This window comes from Struthio camelus, chromosome W (assembly GCF_040807025.1).
Source record: "Struthio camelus isolate bStrCam1 chromosome W, bStrCam1.hap1, whole genome shotgun sequence".
NCBI classification, from domain to species: domain Eukaryota; kingdom Metazoa; phylum Chordata; class Aves; order Struthioniformes; family Struthionidae; genus Struthio; species Struthio camelus.
Window position 1 is genome coordinate 14,887,624 of NC_090981.1, and position 22,633 is coordinate 14,910,256.

Here is a 22,633-nt window from a genome sequence, read left to right on the forward strand (position 1 = left end):
TTTCAGAACTGCTAGGCTTCTGCACAGGGACTGTTTTTACTGGAAGGGAAGGCTCTAAGCTAGACTGACATTGAGAAGATGAATTTTGTAAGGTCATATCCACATGTAGCAATGAATATCTTAAGAAATTGTAAGGAATTCTATGTTATTGTTGGAATCTTTGCTCTTACTGCAGCTTAGATCATTCTGGCCCTTGCTAGTTCTACTGCTTCCTCTCACATACATTGAGATCTTAAATGGAATTTATATAGCTTTGCCACATTGCAGGAGCATGAAATTCCCAGCAGGGGAATTCAAAACCATATCACTGAAAATCCAGGTCATCACATGGAGTATTAACATCACAGTCCTAAAAGTCTATATAATGTTAAGAAAAAAATGCACACTTGTAAAGCGTTTTGACCTTCATGATCATCTATGCATGCTGCAAACTATCTGACAGAGTTGAGGATCTGTTTCTACAGGTTGTACGAAGGTAATAGTCTTTTCCAGGCCTTTCTGCAGTATTTTTACCAAGTGGCTGTGCTTAATCGTTATCTCCCAGGTAATTCTATGAAGGATGTTTGGAAGTTAGGGGTTAGAGGGAAAAAGGGAATTATCATCAGGTTTTTGGTAATCTAGCATTTAAAGCTACCTGCATGGTTGCTACATTTCCTTCAAATTTGCTAGGCCATTCATACTCTCTCTGTGGGTTTCTGTTTTGTTAAATCTGTGACTCATACATGTGTGTGCATGCATATGTATATGTGTACACACATATATACACATGTGCATGTATATATATGTAATTACTACACATATATACAGTCATATATTTATATATATAAAAACATGCATACACATATATATTTTTTTCTCCACACACATCTACACCACTTTTAACACTAAGGAAAATTATTGCAAGTGAAAGCTTTCTGGCCTTTGAGTTTGTCTCTCACCTGTTCTGGTGCAATCACTCTGAAACCAGAATGCTGTGTTTAAAGTCACTTCTGAATTTATTTGATAAGTTATTAACTGATGAACTACCACTAAGTGTCCAGCATTATGCAAAATACAAGTAGACCATAGATCTGCTTATATTCTTAGTTACATCAGCATGTATATTAGTTAACCCTGGTAGTCAACAGCAGTGTCCGAAACCAGTATGGAAGAAGAATCAGACCTAGGACCCTGACTCTTGCAGACTTTTCAGGTCAACAAGCTCACAGAGTCATCCTGCAAGTCCTATTGAAGGCATGGGAATTAATCACAATAAATGCATCTTTTAAAGGAAAAAGGTTTAACAGTAGGGCCCTAGAAGGAAGAGGGGTCCAAGAAAGATGGTTAATATTCAAGCATCACCTCCTCCAGGCTCAAGATGGGTGCATCCCTCTGAGTAAGAAGTCGAGCAAAGTGGGCAGGAGACCTGCATGGATGAGCAAGGAACTCCTGGCAAACCTCCAACAGAAGAAGGAAGTCTACAGAATGTGGAAAAGGGGACAGGCCACTTGGGAGGAATATAGGGACGTTGTCAGAGCGTGCAGGGAGGCAACGAGGAAGGCTAAGGCCCATTTGGAATTAAATCTGGCAAGGGATGTCAAGGACAACAAGAAGGGCTTCTTCAAATACATCAATAGCAAAAGGAAGACTAGGGAAAACGTGGGCCCGGTGCTGAATGGGGCGGGTGCCCTGGTGACAAAGGATACAGAGAAGGCAGAGTTATTGGATGCCTTCTTTGCTTCAGTCTTCACTGCTAAGGCCAGCCCTGGGGAATTCCAGACCCTGGGGACAAGAGAGGAAGGCTGGAGAAAGGAAGACCCTCCCTTGGTCGAGGAGGATCAGGTTAGAGATCATTTGTCCAAACTTGACATCCACAAATCCATGGGTCCTGACGGGATGCATCTGCGAGTGCTGAGGGAGCTGGCGGATGTTATCGCTAGGCCACTCTCCATCATCTCTGAAAGGTCCTGGAGATCAGGAGAGGTGCCTGAGGACTGGAAGAAAGCCAATGTCACCCCAGCCTTCAAAAAGGGCAAGGAGGAGGAGCCAGGGAACTACAGGCCTGTCAGCCTCACCTCCATCCCTGGAAAGGTGATGGAACAGCTCCTCCTGGAGGTCCTCACTAAGCATGTGGAGGACAAGAAGGTGATCAGGAGTAGTCAGCCTGGATTCACCAAAGGGAAATCATGCTTGACCAACCTGATAGCCTTCTATGACGGAATGACTGGCTGGGTGGATGAGGGCAGAGCAGTGGATGTTGTCTTCCTGGACTTCAGCAAGGCTTTTGACACTGTCTCCCATCATATCCTCCTAGGCAAGCTCAGGAAGTGCAGGCTGGATGAGTGGACAGTGAGGTGGATTGAGAACTGGCTGGATGGCAGAGCTCAGAGGGTTGTGGTGAATGGCACAGAGTCTAGTTGGAGGCCTGTAGCTAGCGGTGTCCCCCAGGGGTCAGTCCGGGGTCCAGTCTTGTTCAATATATTCATCCATGACCTGGATGAAGGGACAGAGTGCACCCTCAGCAAGTCTGCTGATGATACTAAACTGGGAGGAGAGGCTGACACACCAGAAGGCTGTGCTGCCATTCAGAGGGACCTGGACAGGCTGGAGAGATGGGCGGAGAGGAACCTCATGAAGTTCAACAAAGGCAAGTGCAGGGTCCTGCACCTGGGGAGGAATAACCCCAGGCACCAGTACAGGCTGGGGGTTGACCTGCTGGAAAGCAGCTCTGCAGAGAAGGACCTGGGAGTGCTGGTGGACAACAAGTTAAGCATGAGCCAGCAGTGTGCCCTTGTGGCCAAGAAGGCCAATGGTCTCCTGGGGTGCATTAGGCAGAGTGTTGCCAGCAGGTCGAGGGAAGTGATCCTGCCCCTCTACTCAGCCCTGGGGAGGCCTCACCTGGAGTCCTGTGTCCAGTGCTGGGCTCCCCAGTACAAGAGAGACATGGCACTCCTGGAGAGAGTCCAGCGGAGGGCTACAAAGATGATGAGGGGCCTGGAGCATCTCTCCTATGAAGAAAGGCTGCAAGAGCTGGGCCTGTTCAGCCTGGAGAAGAGAAGACTGAGAGGGGATCTCATCAACGTGTATAAGTATCTAAAGGGGGGGGTGTCAAGAGGATGAGGCCAGTCTCTTCTCCGTGGTGCCCAGCAACAGGACAAGAGGCAATGGGCAGAAACTGAACCACAGGAAGTTCCATCTGAACCTGAGAAAAAACTTCTTCACTGTGAGGGTGACAGAGCATTGGAACAGGCTGCCCAGAGAGGTTGTGGAGTCTCCTTCCCTGGAGATATTCAAAACCCGTCTGGATGTGATCCTGGGCAATATGCTCTAGAGGACCCTGCTTGAGCAGGGAGGTTGGACTAGATGATCTCCAGAGGTCCCTTCCAACCTAAACGATTCTGTGATTCTGTGAGTCTAAATCAGATTCATATATTAAAGTGCTCACGGGCACAAAAATCCAATCATAGCTATTCAGCTGTAACACAGGGCCAAAAGTGACAGCATTCCATATAGCAGTAACTTATTTTTTTTCCCCCCAGCCAGAAACAGTGCAACTGGAGCAACTTTTTTCAGCAACTTGTTAATTTACCATAAGCGTAGTTAAACTCTACTTCAAAATCTGCAAATTTCAACTCAAATTCAATGAACACTTTCCAGTGGAATCCAAATCTTAAAGGCCGATTTACAGACAGAGGAGTTGCTGCACTTCTACTAAATGCCCAAGTGGTTAGGATATGTATCCAAGGTGTTAGAGACCTTCTGAGTACCCCAATCCATTACTCTCTAGGAAAGAGGAATATTCCTCCAATTTTATACATCTGGCTCTTATTTCTTTTGCTTTTCTTATGTGTTCCCTGACAAAAAAAACATAACAAAAAAAAACACACACACCACAAAACTTATTTTGGGTTTAATGAAGCATTCTGTGAAGACTGAAATGAAGTTTTAGGCTTCCATTTTGGTGTAGAAACCAAACCAAAAAAGGTATTGACTTTATTCACTGAAACACAGAAAAGACACAAATACAGAAGAATTAGTGGAGGGAAAGGCTTTGACAGGGGAAAGGTGAAATGGAGCAAAGAAAGAGGGTTGAAGTGTAAAGACAGACACTGAATAGGAATGTTTTTTTAAAAAAAAATTTATAAGGAAATTTTTTTTTAAAGCTACAAACCCACTAAGCAGCAGGCAATCTGGACTTAATTTGTACACTAGCTCTCTGACTACTTGGAGTAATTGAGCTAATATAGGCAAAATGTTATGGGCAGCGGATAGTTAGAAGATGATCTGTCATGTCCTAACTGCCAAGCTGTTGACTTGTTCTCAGAGTTCGAAAGGAGTTAGTTAGGCAGGTTGAAGCAAAAAACCCAGTTTTGGCTCAAGCTGCTGCCGGGGCACTGGATTCTGAGTTTAATATTAGTTTAAAAAACACGAAACACTGCTGTTACGTAAGCTGTCACTCACATTTGCAGAAGAAAGTACTTGGAAGAATAAAAATAAAAAACTTATTTCAAGTGGAAGAGAGAAAAAAGCCATCCATCTTCCCTGTACAAGGAATAACAAAACTTCATTCATCCTTTAAGGGAACATTATGTATCTGTCTCTCTCAGATGCAAATCTTCATTAGTAGTCTTAAAACAATTATAACCATTTTGCAATAGATTATTTCAGGGACATCAAATTTACATACAAATGCTGTCGTCCCCCCCAAGACAGAATGCTACATAAGGTATAATATGAATTGTGTTATTAATACGGATCCATTTGTGTCAGCAGTGAGGGTTTTTTTAATCCTACCATTGACTTTCTGGAAGTATCACAGCTGACTAACTATTTCATGAGCTTTGCAGATCTGTACCTCACATAAAACCTTAGCAGATTATCTGTCACTCCTTATCACCATTAGCAGCTGGATAAAATGCCTTTAAGATCAATTCCTTTGAGCCTTTCTATTCATTTTATTACTTTTAGTAGTCACATGCCTCACAGAAAGAAAAGCATAATAGCAAAAAAAAAAAAAAAAGAAAAAACACAACACCACACACATTAAATATACATACTGAACTCATTCTGAAAGAGGAGCCTATCATCCTTATTTCTGAATAAGCTAATTTTTTCCTCATACTGGCACTTGAAAATCTGAGTAGTTAATGGAATCATAAGACCTAATGCATTTCATTGCCAGATTCCTCCATTCAGCATGGAAACTGTTACAACATGGTTGTCTTTTTTTTGCAAAGCGAGAAGATATACTTTTGGAGTAAAAAGGATCTTGGACAACTAAAGTTTATGTAACAATATATTCCTATGACTTCTACATTAATTAGAGGTCTAAAAGTGAACTCTCTTGGTCATTTCAAATCTGATCTGAACCCTGCCAGAGCAAATAAAAGATTCCTGTAATGATGACTTAACTGAATTCAGAACTTAATCTTCATATACTCTCATCCTGCTCTCCAAATATGTTTCTAAATGTCTGAAGAGTTGCACAAATTCAGAGATCACATATGTAAACCCAAGTATTCAAGGGAAAGCACAAGCAAAATAAATGCTGTGCAATTAAAAGTTCCTAAGATGTTATACCTCATTATGCTTTCTTTCTTCACCAAGTACATATGGTTTATCCTAAACAGAGTACTACTTGGTGCTTTGATCCAAACAGAGTATTGGGGTGGGGGACAAAAACAAAACAAAAAAAAATCACAATTTAAATTTTCACTTTTTCCAGCTTGGTGGCAGTCAAGCATAACATGACATGTATCTTTAAGCCCTTTTAAATGAATGGTGATTTATATGGAGAAAGCTCAAACTGCTGAGTAGAGGGGAGGAAAGTAAAAAGACTGAATTTGCTTAATAATTATAGACCAGAAGAGGTTAAAAATCCATCCCACGAAGTTGCACATCAAGATGAAGAGTCTTGACCCTCTTACTTGTTCTAGCTACTTATAACACTCAGAAGGCAGTACACAATACAATATATTAACTTGAGGACTAACTACAGTAAATCAAAACTTACAGTTTATCCTTCCTTTTATAATTCTTCAAGATATTGCAGTATTTTAAAAAGAGTTCTCTTCCAATATCACTAGTATTTCCTCTACTGTTTAAATTTATGCTCCACAGATATGGATACATAGTTTATCATTTTATGGCTGCTGCCACCTGTATGAGATTTCCAAATGGGCTTAATAAATTTGAAGCCATTAACATTAGTGTTGCAGGCAACATTCAATCTATTTAATGGCTTGGTTCATTGATCCACAAGTTCATAAAACTAGGAAGGGAGTCAAACAGAATTATATGTACTTTAGTAAAGGACCCTATAAAGCTGTTCTCAGTGTAAAATGAGTTAGGACCATGAGATAGTAAAACTTGACCTGTCTACTCAGCATTTCAAGGACCAAAAATATTTTGGGCTAACAGTCCTTTACCCTGCCAACAATGAACATTTAATATCTTAATCTGTTTTTCCTTGGTCTGATCCCCCCCCCCCACGTATGATACATTGGAAGATGTGCTCATTTTCCAAGCAGGCAACAGAAAATGAAATATTTGTGCTCAGCATTCTTAAGGAGAAAATATTGCATCTTTCTCAAGGAGAGTCATTACCCTCTTGTCTTCCAGCACAATATCCAACAGACATTTCCTTTTACAATACTGCTACTGCACTTGTTCTGCTTGCTATTGATTAGTGAGAGTCAAGGACATTAAAACCTTAAGCTCAAACCACCAGCTCTCAAAGCTAGTTAATGGGTATATTTTGCACAGCTTCTAATTCAGGGACAGGTTAAAGTAAAAAGAGTGTGAATAAGCAATTGGTCAGACTCAGAAACAGAAATTTTGCAGAAACAGCAGCTCCCTGTGGAACCACAGAAAATGCACATTAATAAGAAACCCAGTTCACAGAAAAGGGTGTAACAATTACTATCTGCACACACATTTTAAAATCTAGATGTCCACAGGTTATTCCATACTTCATTTGCATGAAACACTGCATGCCTAAGACATCAATCAGTATTTCAAGAAACATTTTCTCAGTGTCCTGCAAGTCCTTGAAAAGTCAAAGCAGTTAAGAAAAAAAGGCTGTTTACCTTATGACATCCTAGCATTTGTGTTTAATACACTCATCAGTATGCATGTAAAATACAGAAATGCTACTACACAGATGCACTTTTGACAAGTGTCGGTTTACAGCCACAAAAGAGAAGATCAGAGCACATGAAGGACATAACATAATTATGTTTCAACCCTTTGAAAAACAGAATCATTGTCATCTTGGAAACTATTCTGTCTCTCTCTACCTGAATACTGAAAGTCAACTTGACCAAGAATTTAGCTTGTTGAATTCCAAAGATCAATAGATATTCCATATATGGCCTTTTTAACTAGAACTGGCAAGCCAAGCTAGACATAGAAATCAGGGAAATAATGTTGCTTATTCTAATATACTAAGAAGAGCTATGAAACTGTATCATATATATTCATTTATAATGAGATTATTCTGCTAACTGTTGCCTTACAATAATATCAATTCCTTTGATCATTACAGGCCTCATAATTGTTACTGAACAGTTCTCCAGCTTCCTTTCAATGACGTTTTACCTTGAATCTGTGAAGTCTGAGTACTTCTTACAAGACACATATGCTAATCACTGACTGCATCTAGTAAAACAATTCTTTTCTTTTTACTTCATTGATCTCAATCACCTTCCTTTACAGCAATTACTGTTCAGACACTTCCAGCTTAAGTCTTCCTTAAAAAAAAAAATCATTAGCAATCTTCCTTAAAAAAGCTGATCTGTGCTAGATAAATGCTACTGAGAAGTAGTGCAGTCAATGGTTAGGATATTGGACTGAGAGCAAGCAAGCAAGACTCAAACCCCAGCTAGCCCAGTCACTGATTTGCTCCATGAGCACAACTTCACTCTTTGTGTGCATCTATTCTTCCTTCCTCCCATGCAGACTTTAAGCCCCTAGGGCCAGAGCTCACTGCCATGTTTTGATACATTTTCAGTTCAACAAATAGGTTCCACATCAAAAAACAGAATACCCCCCAAAACCCTGTTAATTATCTCTTAGCATAAATCCTACTGTCACAGCACAGGGAAGAGACAAACTTAGTTGTTTGAACTGTATCCAAATCAGTCCTTCTCCACAATACCACATGGGCTCTGAGGGAGAAGGATGAAGCATAGGATGTCTCCTCATGGAGCTCATGGTCAGGACTTACATCCCTAGAAAGCCATCCCAACATCTGGCATACACTCTGCAGACAGCCTGAAGTATATACACACAGGTCCTACACCTCTTCAAAGGCTCCAGGGACTTTCCTCTCTTCCCAAGCACTGCAGTAACTTGGAATCACACTGAGGACACTGCTTGGCTGCGAATGCCCCTGTGATTCCTCCCAAACACAGGAGATGGAGAATATTTTTAAGGGAAAATATTGCACAACTTGGAACTAAATAAAGCAGTCTGAGTCTCCTGAAGCACAGCCCCGTGGAGCCAAAGCGAAAACTGTGCACTTACTCCATGTTGGCCTTGATTTGCTTCATTCTGTTCCCAGTTTTATAGACACATGGGCACAAAATGGATCTCAGTTCAAAGTAGTGCTCTTCACAGGGTACAGCAAGGAATGGAGAAGGAAAAAGGTATTGCAAACATTTCTTGGGAAAAAGGGAAACTCCTACTCCTTATATTTATAAATGTTACTTTTTACTGCACCTTTTTGTCAGAACTAAACACATACTATATTTAACAGGCTAACTGCATCTAAATTACAGTCGAAAAGCCCCATCTGAAGACTCAGCAACTTTCTTACAGGAGAAAGTAAACAGTTTTACTAAATGATACAATGTAATTAGAATCTTAATTAACATGAAATAAATTAGAGACATAAGTCTATAATGGATACCATGTCCAGCTGCTTATTGCCATATCTGCCAGGGGAGGCTATTAGCAAGTGAATAAGACTATTTTCTTATTTAATACTGTGTTCCTGCAACTGGAGATGCTGGGTTCCTCATCCACATGTTTTGGCACACTGTATGCTATACATCCTATTTGGATCCTATTTGTCTGCCACCACTGATGCACAATGAACATAACTTTCTGAGTTGTTTGAAGAGCAACAGAAAATCTTTCCCTCTTTCCATGCATGTGAGCCAAGCTTTGAAACCCAATCCCAAAAATATTTCTATCAAATAGCTTTGTAGGGACAGAATCAGGAAAGGAATGGAGCTATTGCTGCATTGCTGTGTTGTGCCTCCTCAATTTCCCCATTTCCATGGGAAAAAATGGTCTTATAGCCTTATAAAGGTCAAAAAATGCTTACAGTGATGAAGTAAGAAGGATTGATGCTTTACTTGGTGACAGTCCTTCCCCCCAACCCCAAGGCACTGCTCAAGAAACCCAGAGTCCTCAGCTTTCACAGTCATTACAAATCCCCTTGCGTTTTCAGTGAATAAGTAGCCACATCCACATGCCTGGCCATGGCTTGAACAAGGATTTTTTTTTTTAAATCCACAACTATTTCATCTACATTAATCATGGTACCATTTAGGGCTAAGCTAAATAGCACTCTCCCAGACAACGTCCTGGTATGGTTCAAAGGAGAACATGGGTTAGGATTATTCACCATACACAATATGGATAAGGCCACCTTATTTGAGGTAAGAGGGAGAAGAGAGTTTTAAACCTATGTGCAAAATCCATACCTTCCCCTCAGGGCCAGGGAATGTACCCTAGCCCCATTTGTTTTATTAGTATACCCGTAGCTTCAAATGTTGCTAGGTGCTTTGCCCCAGAAACAAGTGAAATGATACAGTATTTGCAAACCACATATTGTGCCTGTTCTCCAGGGAGAACACTTAACAGATAATACAGAATTGAATTATTTCTGATTACTTAAAGTGCAATAGAATGGAAGGAGTGAGTCAGTTATGTGAACTCCATGCTAGTAATGCAACTGGTTAAATATTTTTCAAAATAATTGTACTAATTCTGTTAATGTATGACAGAAAAGCCTGGTATTTGGCCAGTTGTAATTATTTAGACTTGGTTCCATAAAACAATATTAATAGAACAGAAAGCAATTTTTGACATTATCTCTGAAAAACATATTAATCAACAAGTATTTGAGAGCTCTTGTGATTTTAGTCCTGTCTGGACTGGAAAAGATGATGATGACTGAGATCATGTTAGAGAACAAACAAACAAAAAACAAAACAAAACTCTCCCCCAACACTAGTCTAAAGACACTAGTCTATACATGATATTTGGGATTTCTCCCCAGATATACAGCTGGGCTTGCTTATGCCAAATGGATTCTTACCAAGTCCAGATCAACAATAGAATAGAATATCATCTTTTTCAAGCTCTGTTCAAATCCCTGACATTCACACAAAAAGAATTTCCCAGATTCATAAGGGAAACTAAAATGCATCATTAATTGTCCACAATTTTGACTGCATATATATTTACCAAGAAAAGTGTGTATGTATATATACAAATATATGATTGATATATATGTGCGTGTTATATATATAGCATACACTCACATATATATCCTGGAAATAAAACTGAAAATAAGTGTAGTATGTTAGAATGACATCAGTTCTAAGAGGAAATAATTCTACAAATTCACTGAGTATATATAAAAACAATATAATAATTGTTCTTTATAGGTTAGGAGTCCAAATAGCTTTATCATCTCACCTTCATTATCGCAGTCTTGCAATGAAAGCCATATTTGATCTACCAGACCAACTCCTTTTACTTCACCATGAACTGGAATGGAATGCATTATCATTAATGCAATGTCAAGGGTTTGGTTTGCAATTATCAAGTCTACTCTTTTTTTTTTCCCCATTTATATTTCTTTAACAATTGCTTTATTTTCCATCCTAGTTTGCAGGACAGTAAACATCTATTGTGATACTTCTAGACTGTTCCCAGTTTGCATCTTTCACTGTTAAGAATCTATACTATACCATGAGGACAGCTGTCACTATTAACTGATATTTTCTGGACTAGATTCTACTAGACACATCCTGTACATGTGTTTTAGAGCTACAGAAAGTCAGCACAGCTTAATAAAATTTAGGAAACAATTGTAGTATCATGCTTTATAATTAGTAGTGAAGAGAGTCTCCAGTCACTGGCCAAATTCTTCCTTGGTATATATCCTTGGCTTCCAAAAATGAACCTTATGTTCAGATAGCTCCTGCAGAAGTCAAGGGTCAATCCTTGGTCATATTGCATGGAGCATTTTTTGCTTGGGGTTTATGGGTTTTATTTGAGGTTTTTGCTTTTGTTGAGGATCATATACAGAACAAAAACCTCATTCATTAACAGCCAAGTCAGTAATTCACTGCATTAAAGAATCCTCAGAAGGCCTAACATCAAAGTAGCTCATTCAGCATCTGCCCCTACTCCTTACTTTCAGTACTAGAATTAACCTTTAATCAGCTTGTATTGCCTAAAACTTCTCCAAGTGGCCATATGTTGCGTCAGAGGCCCTGGTGTTCCCTCACTGCTCCCATAACGCAGAAGGTACCAATGTGTAACAAAAAGTGTTACACATTGGATTACACAAAAGTGTTACACACAGGATTACACCAAAGTGTAACAGCGGGTCTCCCCTTCTCCTTTAGATTGGGGTAGTTCAGCATGAGGAGTCACAATGACTATAAATAAGAGAAGCCTCTCTCTCTCTATCCCAGTTTCTCAAGCCTGCCTCTCTATCCCAGTTTCTCAGATACCAGTGCTAAATATTCTTCACAATTTGAAAATAAGAACTTATTAAGTGCAAACTGGAAAACTATAAACAAAATTGTAACTTCTTCAAGCAGTTATTTGTGCTTCACATGCAAAGACAACAGATCTGTAGCCAGTAGACCTGGACATACATTATCAATTCAATGTAGGGTCAAACGTCTTTCAAATAACAAGTAAAAGCAAACCCCAGTCAAATAGCAGGGCTTAATTTTACTTATGTACTTAAATTATATTGCTTCAAAATTTGTGTAGCTATACACACATATATATACACACACAAATTCCTTCCAGTGGACTGCACAAAATTGAGTCACTGAACAGCTTTTTCCTTGGAAGTTATATTAACATTATGGTCCTGGTCCCACACAGAAAAACAATAGAAATAGATTTTCTATTACTGGCATTTTATGAACAGCATAAAATCAATACAGTATGTATAAAACTGATTTGAGCCATATTAAATATAATGTCAGTAGAATGAGTAAAGTGAACTGTGCACATTCTTTGATGGATTAAGGATTACGACCCACAGCAAATTTGAATCCATCATGTTCAACAGGCATGATTAACTGTGTACATAATATTCTACAATAAAGCTGACCTCCAGGAGCTTGCTCCTGAAATTATTATGCAAACTCAGAACTCTGTCTCGACTGCAGACTTCTACACTGTCTGGATTTTCCTACAGACCAGGAGAGGGAAGAGACAATGCCTTAAATTTTATTTGCTATTCATTAGCCAACATAAAAATTTTATCGGACCAACTTTTTCAGCTACTACAAATACAGCCAGCTCACTCCACCCAAGTCAACAGTTCTTAAATATCACTTTTAAAATACAGAATTTAGATTTTAAAAAGCAGATCTTGTTTAGCAATGCAATGCCTATATGAAAATTGAGCCACATAAGGAGAGAAAAGCCTCCCTTGCCTCTCAGCAAACTATCTAACCTGTATTTTAGTAGCCTGTTCAGAAAGGAAATGCTTAGCTGAGAGAATACTCTAATGAGATTCCAAACAAAAGTATAATTAAGATAGTCGTCTGTATTTGTGGATGACTGCTTATGGTATTTCTTGGAACAGGAAAGCTATTTTACAGGGAGGAAGGTTTCCACTCCCATTGGAAAGGTTTCCACTCCCATTGTTTCTTTTCCGGCAATTAAAATACTGAATCTGGGACTCCCCTAAGGATTTAGAATATAACTTCAGGAAGTGAGGTTAGTTATTCAGCATGGGACAAGTTTACTTAGTCTAGACTGAACCAGCTTTCAAACAAGATAGATAAATTAACTATTTTTTGTCTATACCTTTCATTTGCTGTTCTGGAAAACAAAATGCCAAAATACAGTAAGAAGGATCATCCATGCAGTGAAAACATCCTTTCTCTCACAGAGAGAAATTCCATTTTCCTCAAACTCAACTCAATTTTACAAACCTCACCAAATCAGCATCTCAGAGAGGCATTCTACCATTGTTTCAAATCTGAACACACTTTCCAGTCCATAATACAGCCACAGGATTACTGGGGATGGGAAGGGAGGGGGAAAAACCCCTTTCATGACCACCAACCAGTGTAACCCAAAGCCATTCATCAGCACAGCTCCCGTGTACTTGGATCAGGGCCAAGCCCTCTCATAAATAATATGCCTCATAAATAATATGCCTTTTACCATAGTCAGGCTCAGATGTAAAGTTATTGATGACAATCTCGATTAAACAAGTAATTAAATCCTCCAAAATACTTATATGGTGGAAGGGGAAGGATTATGAGAAGGACAGAGACCAAGCATCAGTTGTGACCTTGAAATAAAAGTATTGATTGGATTTTGTGTTGTGAGGGGAAGGAGGGGAAACTGAAATCAACCGTCCTGAATCATTAATGAACTCCCATAGCATGCTCCTAATTCCAATTTTATATGTATCCAAGTGACTCTTTCCTCAGGCTTCCTCAAAAGTAGCGTGTTTACAAACTATTCATAAAAAGAAACTGCAAATTCACTCAAGACAACATGAAGTACATCTAGGAAGCAACTCAAAAGGTGTCTGTTTTTGTGTACTTTAGCCTGTCTATATACTACGCTCATTACTGTGAGCAACCAAAGGGTGCTATTGATTGTGCCACTACCTAGGCTTTCATTAACACCCACTATGTAGAATAAGATTAAAAAAAAAAAATTAAAAAAAAACAATCTTCACAGAACAGAATGAAATAAAATTACATGAACAGTGATAATTTATACAGCAGGAAAAATCCAAGTAACTCCTGTTTTGTGTCACTTGAGCAGTAAAGGTATGTAGAAGGGTAGAGTGGGGAGCAGAAAGTCAACCAGTAGATGTGATATAGGAAGGTGTATGATAGTTTTCTTCTAACTTATCTTACATTTCACTTCATCCCCCGTCTGGCTGAGCTTTCTCTCCTCAATAAATTCTGAATTTTTCTTCTAAAGTCTCCTTTCCTAGAAATTATCTCCAATGGCTTTCATTTAAGTAGGCCCAGCTATTAATGCTACTTACTGCAATACAAAGAAAGTGTCCTCTTTCTATCTTGGCTCATCTAGCAGTCTTACTGCAAATCACTCTTTAGCTATTAACTTACTTCTCCATAGAAGTAATAATTTAGGTTACAGAACTGCTTTTCTGATTTCAGAAAGCCTTTACTAAACAAATCAACTACATTAAGAGACTGGACAAATTATTAAGCCAAGATTTTTTTTTTTAAGATGTGATCAAACCAAGAGAGCTAGAAAAACAAGTTCATTAAACAGCCAAACGACCACTGATTACAGACATTTCCTTCCAGAGAGATACTGTTCAACTGAGAGAAGTATACCTGCAAGGTACAAATATGAAAGAATTGTTCAGTTCACCATCTGCTACAGGAGAGAATAAATGCAATAACTTCTGCCCCCATTGCCACACAGCAATGCATTGGTAGAAGTCTCTAGGTGATATCTGCACAAATGAGTGCTCAGTGGTACCAAAGACTGTGACTGTATGTTCATATGTGTAAGAAACGTGCCATTTTAAAAGCATCTGTTTGATTTAAGTTTCCCTTCTAAATTCTTCTTCATTACCAATATTTCTACTTTCTAGAGATTAGAAATCTTCCTTAGAAACCACTGCTTTAAGAAACTGACGCTTCTTATACCCTCTTTTTCACGGACAATGCAGTAACATTGACAAAGGTGAGAATTACTACTACTGGTATCAGATTCAGGTGTTTTATGTAGTAATAGGATATCAAAAACCACTAGAGCAATACTGCCACTTCTATACTTAATGATTCATGAATTCACATAGTAACACTAACCATTATCTTAAAGTGAAGCATACAAGTGATTAAAAATTCTGTACTACAAGATCTCAATTAAAAAGAGGTGAACACTTCCAGCCTAAATTCTGAAATATAACAGTTCCACTTATCATGGAGATTTACATGTTTGTGCCCTAGTGAAAAAACACCTAAAAGATCATAGGTAAGGAACAAGCGAACTAAGGAGTGATAAGGACACTCATTTAAGTCAGGGAAAAAGAGATGATCTGTGGATTACAGTGACAGACTACACATCACAGAAAATTTGAAAACCTACACTATAACAAAATCAGAAACCAATGCACCTTAAATGTTAGTACAAAACTGCAGTTATACCACACAGTAAGTTTAGCGAGATTCTGGGGATGGACAGTTTTACATCAGAAATTATATGGTGCTATAAGGACAGAAGAATCATTCATAGTGTTCTTGTTCAGTTTATATTTTCCACCTACATTTGTCTGATCCATAAGACAAAGGTAATGAACAACAAGATGATTCATTATCATGAACCAGACAGCAACTAAACTCAGTATTCACTGGTCTGTAAGAACTGAGAATTAGCTGTTTCTGGTAAAAACAAAAAGCAGATTCCAAATCAAAACTCTATTATTAAAATATTTTGTTCCCTTTACATTTCAGAGATACCACAAACCTTCCCACTTCTGGTTATACAGTTTTGCTCAGTCCTATGGCTCCTGTAAAGACTTTATACAAAATCAAGGAGGAATAAAATGCAGTGGAGCATTCCTCTGTAAAAACAGTTTACAATCTTTGTTATCTCTACTACAGCTACTTAAACTCAGAGAAGATCTGTAATGATATTTTAAAAACAAGCTGCATACAATCCTATACTGCAGTACCTAAATTTACAGACCAAGGGCAAAATTACACTCTTCCATACACACTACAAATATCATATTTGTAGCATTGATCACTCCACTTATTCTGCACTGACCTGAAGCTCCTGTTTCCATCAGTGGCATTTCCAGTGCTGAAAAAGCGATAGGATGCTGCAGCCAGACTAGGGAAGAAGCTTGTTCTTGCTACTAGCTGAACTCCACAGTGCCAATCACCATGACACAACTTGCCTTTCTTCTTATTTAATGGAGCTGATCCACAATTCTAATCAGCCGTTTCTGTGCATACAATTATTTGCACATGGGTGGGTGGGAGAGCCCTCATTTTTCACTTCAGTCATGATTTTAACTGTATTGCATAGACAGAAAGTCACCATATTCCTTGAAGCATCTGTGTTTCATTATTAGGAGAAAGGCTGGCTGCTGTTCACATTTGTTACTGTATTATTATTCTTTGATGTGTTCACATCCAGTCTTGTGACCACACGTGAAGGTCACTGTGAGGGTGACAGAGAGCCCTGGAACAGGTTGCCCAGAGAGGTTGTGGAGTCTCCTTCCCTGGAGATATTCAAAATCCACCTGGACGCGATCCTGGGCAATGTGCTCTAGAGGACCCTGCTTGAGCAGGGGGGTTGGACTAGATGATCTCCAGAGGTCCCTTCCAACCTCAACCATTCTGTGATTCTGTGAATAGCACAGGTCAGATTAAGTAAAGCTTTGCCAACAGAGGTGTCCTGGCTAGGGGCCAGGCTGACTGCCACTGTGCTGTTTACACAGCTTTGCAGAATAAACTCTCATCTGATTGTGGCACAAGCTCATTTCTTGGCCCTGCCTGTCTGATTTTCAGTGCCAGTGGTCTGGACTCAGTTCATCCCAAGCTGCAGTTTAAATTTTTGTTTTGTTTTGTTTTTAAAACAGATCATAGATGTGCAGGAATTCATGACTACATGGACACACTGAGTGGCACAGCAAAAGATAGGTGAGTGCACAGATGCTGTTACCAGCTGAGGAGCAGGGAATCTGTCACAACAGAAGCACAGATCTCTTCCCCTGCTCCCATAAAAGTGTTTGATATTATTCTGAAACACACGTATCTTCTTGAATCAGATCTCACACTTACCAAATCAACCTCTCATATAACTCCACCGACTGCAAGAGCTTGATTTCAGGTTAGCAACAGTAAGAGAGGAGAAAAAAGCCAGCCTTCCCATCTTATGCTGTTACAGATTTCAAAGCAGCTCCTAACACCAGCTAGACAGTTCTGCTGACCAGCCCAGGTCTGGCAGCCTTTGCAAGACACCTGTAAAGGCTGCAGGATACAATCCTCATGCTGACCTCACCTGGAACAAACCCTTACACTGTTAGGCTGGGACACATCCTCCAGCCTTTCTCTGACTTCCAGTTCATCAGAGCTACTCTCCTTTGCTCTCAATCCTCCCCCCGCCACTGTCTTGTCCCTTTCACTGGATAGGGTTGCCAATCCTTTCCTTCTTTCACTCGTTTTCCCTGTGTTTCTTTTGCCCCTCTCTGCCATGGCATGGTCCACCCTTGCAAAGCCAGGTTCGGATCACTCCTGCCATCCCAGGTGACAAACCCAGGACAACTCTCATTTCTTCCACTTCTGTCATCCTTCCAGCTGAAAGAAGGTAGTCCTTCCTTCCCCATCTTAATTAAATACTGTGTCTTCAATCCTAGCAGCTTCTTCCACAACTTTTGGCTCACATCTTAACCACCTCTTCTCTTTCTACTCAGAATATAATCAATCCATCCAGTAGAAAATTGGAAAAGAGTGCGATTTTTCCCTTCTTTGGCTTGCTTTCCCTTAACCATACAACAATTTTTTCCTTAACTATACTACAAACTTTTCCTTTTTTCCCTGACAGTTTAAGAAATTTCCTACCTACTCACCTCATCTAGACTTCTCACTTCTGCAGGGATCTCCTTTCTTAGTTTCCCTTACCTTTGCTCTCATCCCCTCTCTTGCTCCTCTCCATCACTTCTCACTTAGCCCTGAAACTTTCCCCCACAATGAAGGCAGGCATTGATCTGGCCATAAAAAAAAAAAAAAAACACTCAAACTCTCAAACTACTAATTACCCATATTTCTCATTAAACTCACTGAATGAATTGCAGGAGGTTCACCTGGTCTTATTCTTGGACTATCAACCCTCTAGCTAAAATATTCCTGGTCTGGATCCAAGACCTTACTCAGTATAGTCCTGACCAACAACTACATTTCCTATTATCCTTAAGTAACTTATCATTCGCCTTCAATGCTATGAGTTTTGCATGACTCTCAATTTAGACCTATCTGACCAATCCAAATTGCCACACTGTTCTTCTTTACAATTTGATCCTTGAATCCTTACAATCAGTCTCAGAAAGAAGAAAGGAAAATATAATTTTCCTTTCAGGCTAAGGATCAAAGTGATGCTAGTAGAAGGAATCTCCATCTACCTGTACTACTTCTGAAGACAGACTAAAATCCACACAAGGACCTACAAGATATTCTTTTGCAAAAAGGGAAAAACAAATCAGTTTGGCTGCAGGAATCATGCAAAATCATGCAACATTCATTCCAATTCACTTCGTTTATCTTTTCAGCTTTAGCATTTTAGACATATTTTGCATGGCTAGCCATACTTTTCAGTGAAATTAAATGACAGAAACGTCTCAGAGCTACAAGCACATCCTAAAAGGTGAATCATAAACAGTGAGCCCATGTAGTATTTCAAAAATTGACACATTTGTTATTTAAGTGACTTTTGAAACTATGAACACACTGGACAAATAAAAACCATTTAAACAGCATAAAGTTCTGTTAAACAAAGCAGAAAAGTATATTGAGCCACATTTGGGAAGACGTTTATCTGCACATAGCTGACAAGCCAGACCAAACCAGAAATGTGTAAGCACACATGAATGTATGTACATGAACTTCTCAGTGCATATACACAAGATTTGTGTAAAAATGGTTCAGTTCAGCCTAAGACCTATGTTCATACCTACCACTAGACACGTGAATTTTTCTCACTGACATCAGCAAAATACACTTTGCTGTACCTTTTATGTTTTCCGCACATCAGCCAATGCAGTCAGGCACATTTGAAGTGTAGCTAAAGCCACACTCTGAAAATTCAGTTCTTTAGCTCCCTCTTCCACTGGCTTTTTGTAGCTAAGACTCACCTAAGAAAATTGGCCGTGGTCCATATCTTGGCCAAAGCAGGTTCAGGAGAGAGCTTATTAGCTGGGGCTCTTTTCTGTACCTCCCTCATAAGTTCTGCCATGTTGGCTGGAACCAGTACTCCAGCAAGTTGTTGATATTTCATCCCCTATTTAAAGAGCTATTTAAGAACCACTCTAAGATGCCTCCCTCATCCAGAGCCCAGTGTGTTATAGTGCCAAGGTTAACTGAGGAGCTAAAGGCCAAGATTAAGTTCCACCTATTCTCTGGGAGGATTTAGTTTCCCATGTTACTATAAAAATACTTTCCTAGATGCATATGGAAGCTGACACAGCCAACTGCAGGAACTTCACCTGCTGCACTTCTCTCCCCAAAGAAATGCTAACCCTCCCATCAATATAAATGAGTCCAGTTCCCATCTACATTCATTTACTGGCAGGGTAGTATAAAGGGGCCATTGTGTAAATAAGTCAGGCTCACTTTTTTTTTTTTTGCCGCTTCTTCAAAAAAAGGTGTGGAGAGGAGAAGAAAAGCAACACAACAAGGTCCTTTATCATGAAATAAAATGGACATAGCAACTATTTAGTAACTATTCTTTAACCTGGATTAATTTTATTCTTAACATTAAAGGTCAATGCCACTGTTATTTCTTCAAATGCCTGGTTTAGGTGAATGCCCTGGGGCACCAAGTGGAATAATGCAACCACATAAGACGTGTTTTTAAAAAAGTCCTTTACATGTCCCCAACAGAATACAAAGTATTTCTCCTGAAGCTTTACTTCTTCCTGGTAGTATGGCCAGCTAGTCTGACTGTGGTCCTCCTCCCTCCATCAGTCCCTTTTCTTCTTGCCCATTCTGAACATTATGTATATAATAATACAGAGCCAGCACCCCTGAGAACTCAGAATCTGACATTTTCCCTCAAATTGCTTTTGTATTTTGAGTGCGTCTTCTTCACGGAGTACCAGGAGGGAAGAAGATAGGCCATGGTTGTGGCACTTAGCACACCTGGGCTCAATCTTTACGCTGCCATAACTTTCCGCAGCCCAAAATCACAGGTCTTTCACTTGTTCCATGCAGTGTAAACCATATTAATGGTACAGCTAGTTGCAAATTTGGAATTCAGATCAACTATATAGAGATGTCTGCAGAGAGTATGTGGAAACTTGCACAACTTAGAGGAATTCATTTGTAATGCTAGTGAGGAATGCCAATGTTCGTGGATCCAACACTTGTCCCTGGATCTGACAGGGCCAGCCCCAACATGGAGATATACTCTATCTGGCCTTTTAAAGTAGGAGAAATTTTAACTTTGGTTCTTCTCAGAAGACATTGCCACTAATTGAAATTTAGAGAGAAATACTTTTAAAATCAGTGAATTGCATTACCAGAGCCCTCTCTTTCACCTGGGATTGCTCAGACACCTGGGCTGGTGGCTGTGGTTGCAAGCTGTAATAGCCAAGGGCTTCCAAGAAAGTGTTGTGGTCTAGTCCCTCTGTGTTTGTGCCCTTTCAATAAGTTATATTTTTTGTGATTTGTAGCAAGAGGTAGCAGCAGGACTGTATCTCACAGAAATGTTCCCTTTTCCATGTTAATGTCTGAACCAGAACATCTTGGCTTCCTTTAATATATTTGGAGAGGACTATTGTGATGTTCTCTTAACGTTCCCCCCTGCAATCTCTAGAACTCCATTATCCATCCTTTTGCTATAACCTGTGGAGATGCGTTCTAAAAGCAGCCCATATTTTAAAAGTCTTCAGCTGGCTCCTGATCCAGTTGTTCATTTGTTAAATATCTCACACTGTAGCTATTTGAGGGTCAAATTAAAACAAGCAGTCAACTTCTTAGCTGGTGGTAGCCACAAACACAGTATTTCTGCATGGTGTCATCCTCTTGGGGGTTTCCCAAAAACTCTCACAGCTCTCAGTCACTTTGGAGAACAGTAAATAGTCTCTTCTGCTACATTTCCCTCTTTCTGTGCTTCTGAGTGCCAGCTTGGTGGCTAGGCAGGCCCTGTAACTACTTCTTGTGGTGTCTGAAGCTTGTGCATCATGGCTCATCTTGCACTGGCCTCTCCTTGTGTGCTCTAGGCAAACATTAATACAGGCTATTCTGCTGCCATTAGAAGAATTCATGCAATGTGCTGTGGGTACTGTACGCCCCAAGGGTCCTTCAAATACAGGCAGAGAGCAGATTGTGAGCCAGGTGAACAGCACAAAGCCTGTTCCCTGCCCGCTCCCCACTGGCTATGAGTCTGAGTGATACAGCTGTAAAGCACACAAGCCAGAGGTGATGGCTTTGAAGTCCAAGCTGTGCAACTCAGAGAGGCTGCGAGCTCTCTGAGCTTACAACCACTGAATCACACAAATTAATCCCTCTTTTACATTCTACTCATTGACTAAATAACGAAATGCTCTAAAAACATTAAAGGATTGATGCCCACAGAAACTGCATTACAGAAGGTACAACACAGTACAAAATTACTTCGATAGGTAGAAATGGAGAAATCAACAAGTTCAGTATTTCAGTGGCTTGACCAAGCTCAAGCATGTTCCAGAGCTACAAACTGATCCCACATTTTGAGCATAACTCCCACTCACCTGGCAGACAAGGCACAAAATAACCCGGAAACCCTCACTGAGGGCTCATTACAGATTTATAACCAGCTGGAACATTTGACAAACTGGATCTAATTGCAGGTCTTTGCTGAAGATACAAAGCTTTTATTTTGCACTTGATTTAGAACTAAAAGAAGCAAAAGCTCTTCCATTTTAATCATATTTTACTTCTAGTCCATAAGCAACCCAATGGCTTAAGCAAAACATGCAATAATACATGAGTTAAATAATAAATTCAGCATCTCCACCTTCACATAACCACAGAACAGTTGAGGTTGGAAAAGGCCTCTGGAGATCATCCAGTCCAACCTCCCTGCTCAAGCAGGGTCACCTAGAGCATATTTCCCAGGATCACATCCAGACAGGTTTTGAATATCTCCAGGGAAGGAGACTCCACTACCTCTCTGGGCAACCTGTTCCAGTACTCAGGCACCCTCACAGTGAAGAAGTTTTCCCTCATGTTCAGATGGGACTGCCTGTGGTTCAGTTTGTGCTCGTTGCCTCTCATCCTGTCACTGGGCACCATGGAAAAGAGCCTGGCCCCATCCTCTTGACACACTCCCTTCAGATATTTGTACACGTTGATGAGATCCCCTCTGTCTTCTCTCCCTCCAGGCTGAACAGGCCCAGCTCTCTCAGCCTTTCTTCATAGGAGAGATGCTCCAGTCCCCTCATCATCTTGGTAGCCCTCCGCTGGACTCTCTCCAGGAGTGCCATGTCTCTCCTGTACTGAGGAGCCCAGCACTGGACACAGGACTCCAGGTGAGGCCTCCCCAGGGCTGAGTAGAGGGGCAGGATCACCTCCCTCGACCTGCTGACAACACTCTGCCTAATGCACCCCAGGATACCCTTGGCCTTCTCAGCCACAAGGGCACACTGCTGGCTCATGCTTAACTTGTTGTCCAC

At 40.1% G+C, this 22,633-nt stretch overlaps 1 protein-coding gene across 4 annotated transcripts in view; it reads right to left on the reverse strand.

Annotated features, from left to right (window-relative positions):
• Nucleotides 1–22,633, reverse strand: part of LOC104150004 (BDNF/NT-3 growth factors receptor) — a 213,159-nt gene that overhangs the window by 124,934 nt on the left and 65,592 nt on the right. For 3 of the 4 annotated variants that reach the window (XM_068924589.1, XM_068924588.1, XM_068924591.1), the window contains one exon: nucleotides 10,693–10,764. The exons of the other annotated variant lie outside the window; for it this stretch is intronic. In XM_068924589.1, the coding sequence (XP_068780690.1) occupies nucleotides 10,693–10,764 (72 nt within the window). The remainder of the gene's footprint in view (nucleotides 1–10,692; nucleotides 10,765–22,633) is intronic. 4 annotated transcript variants of the gene reach the window in all.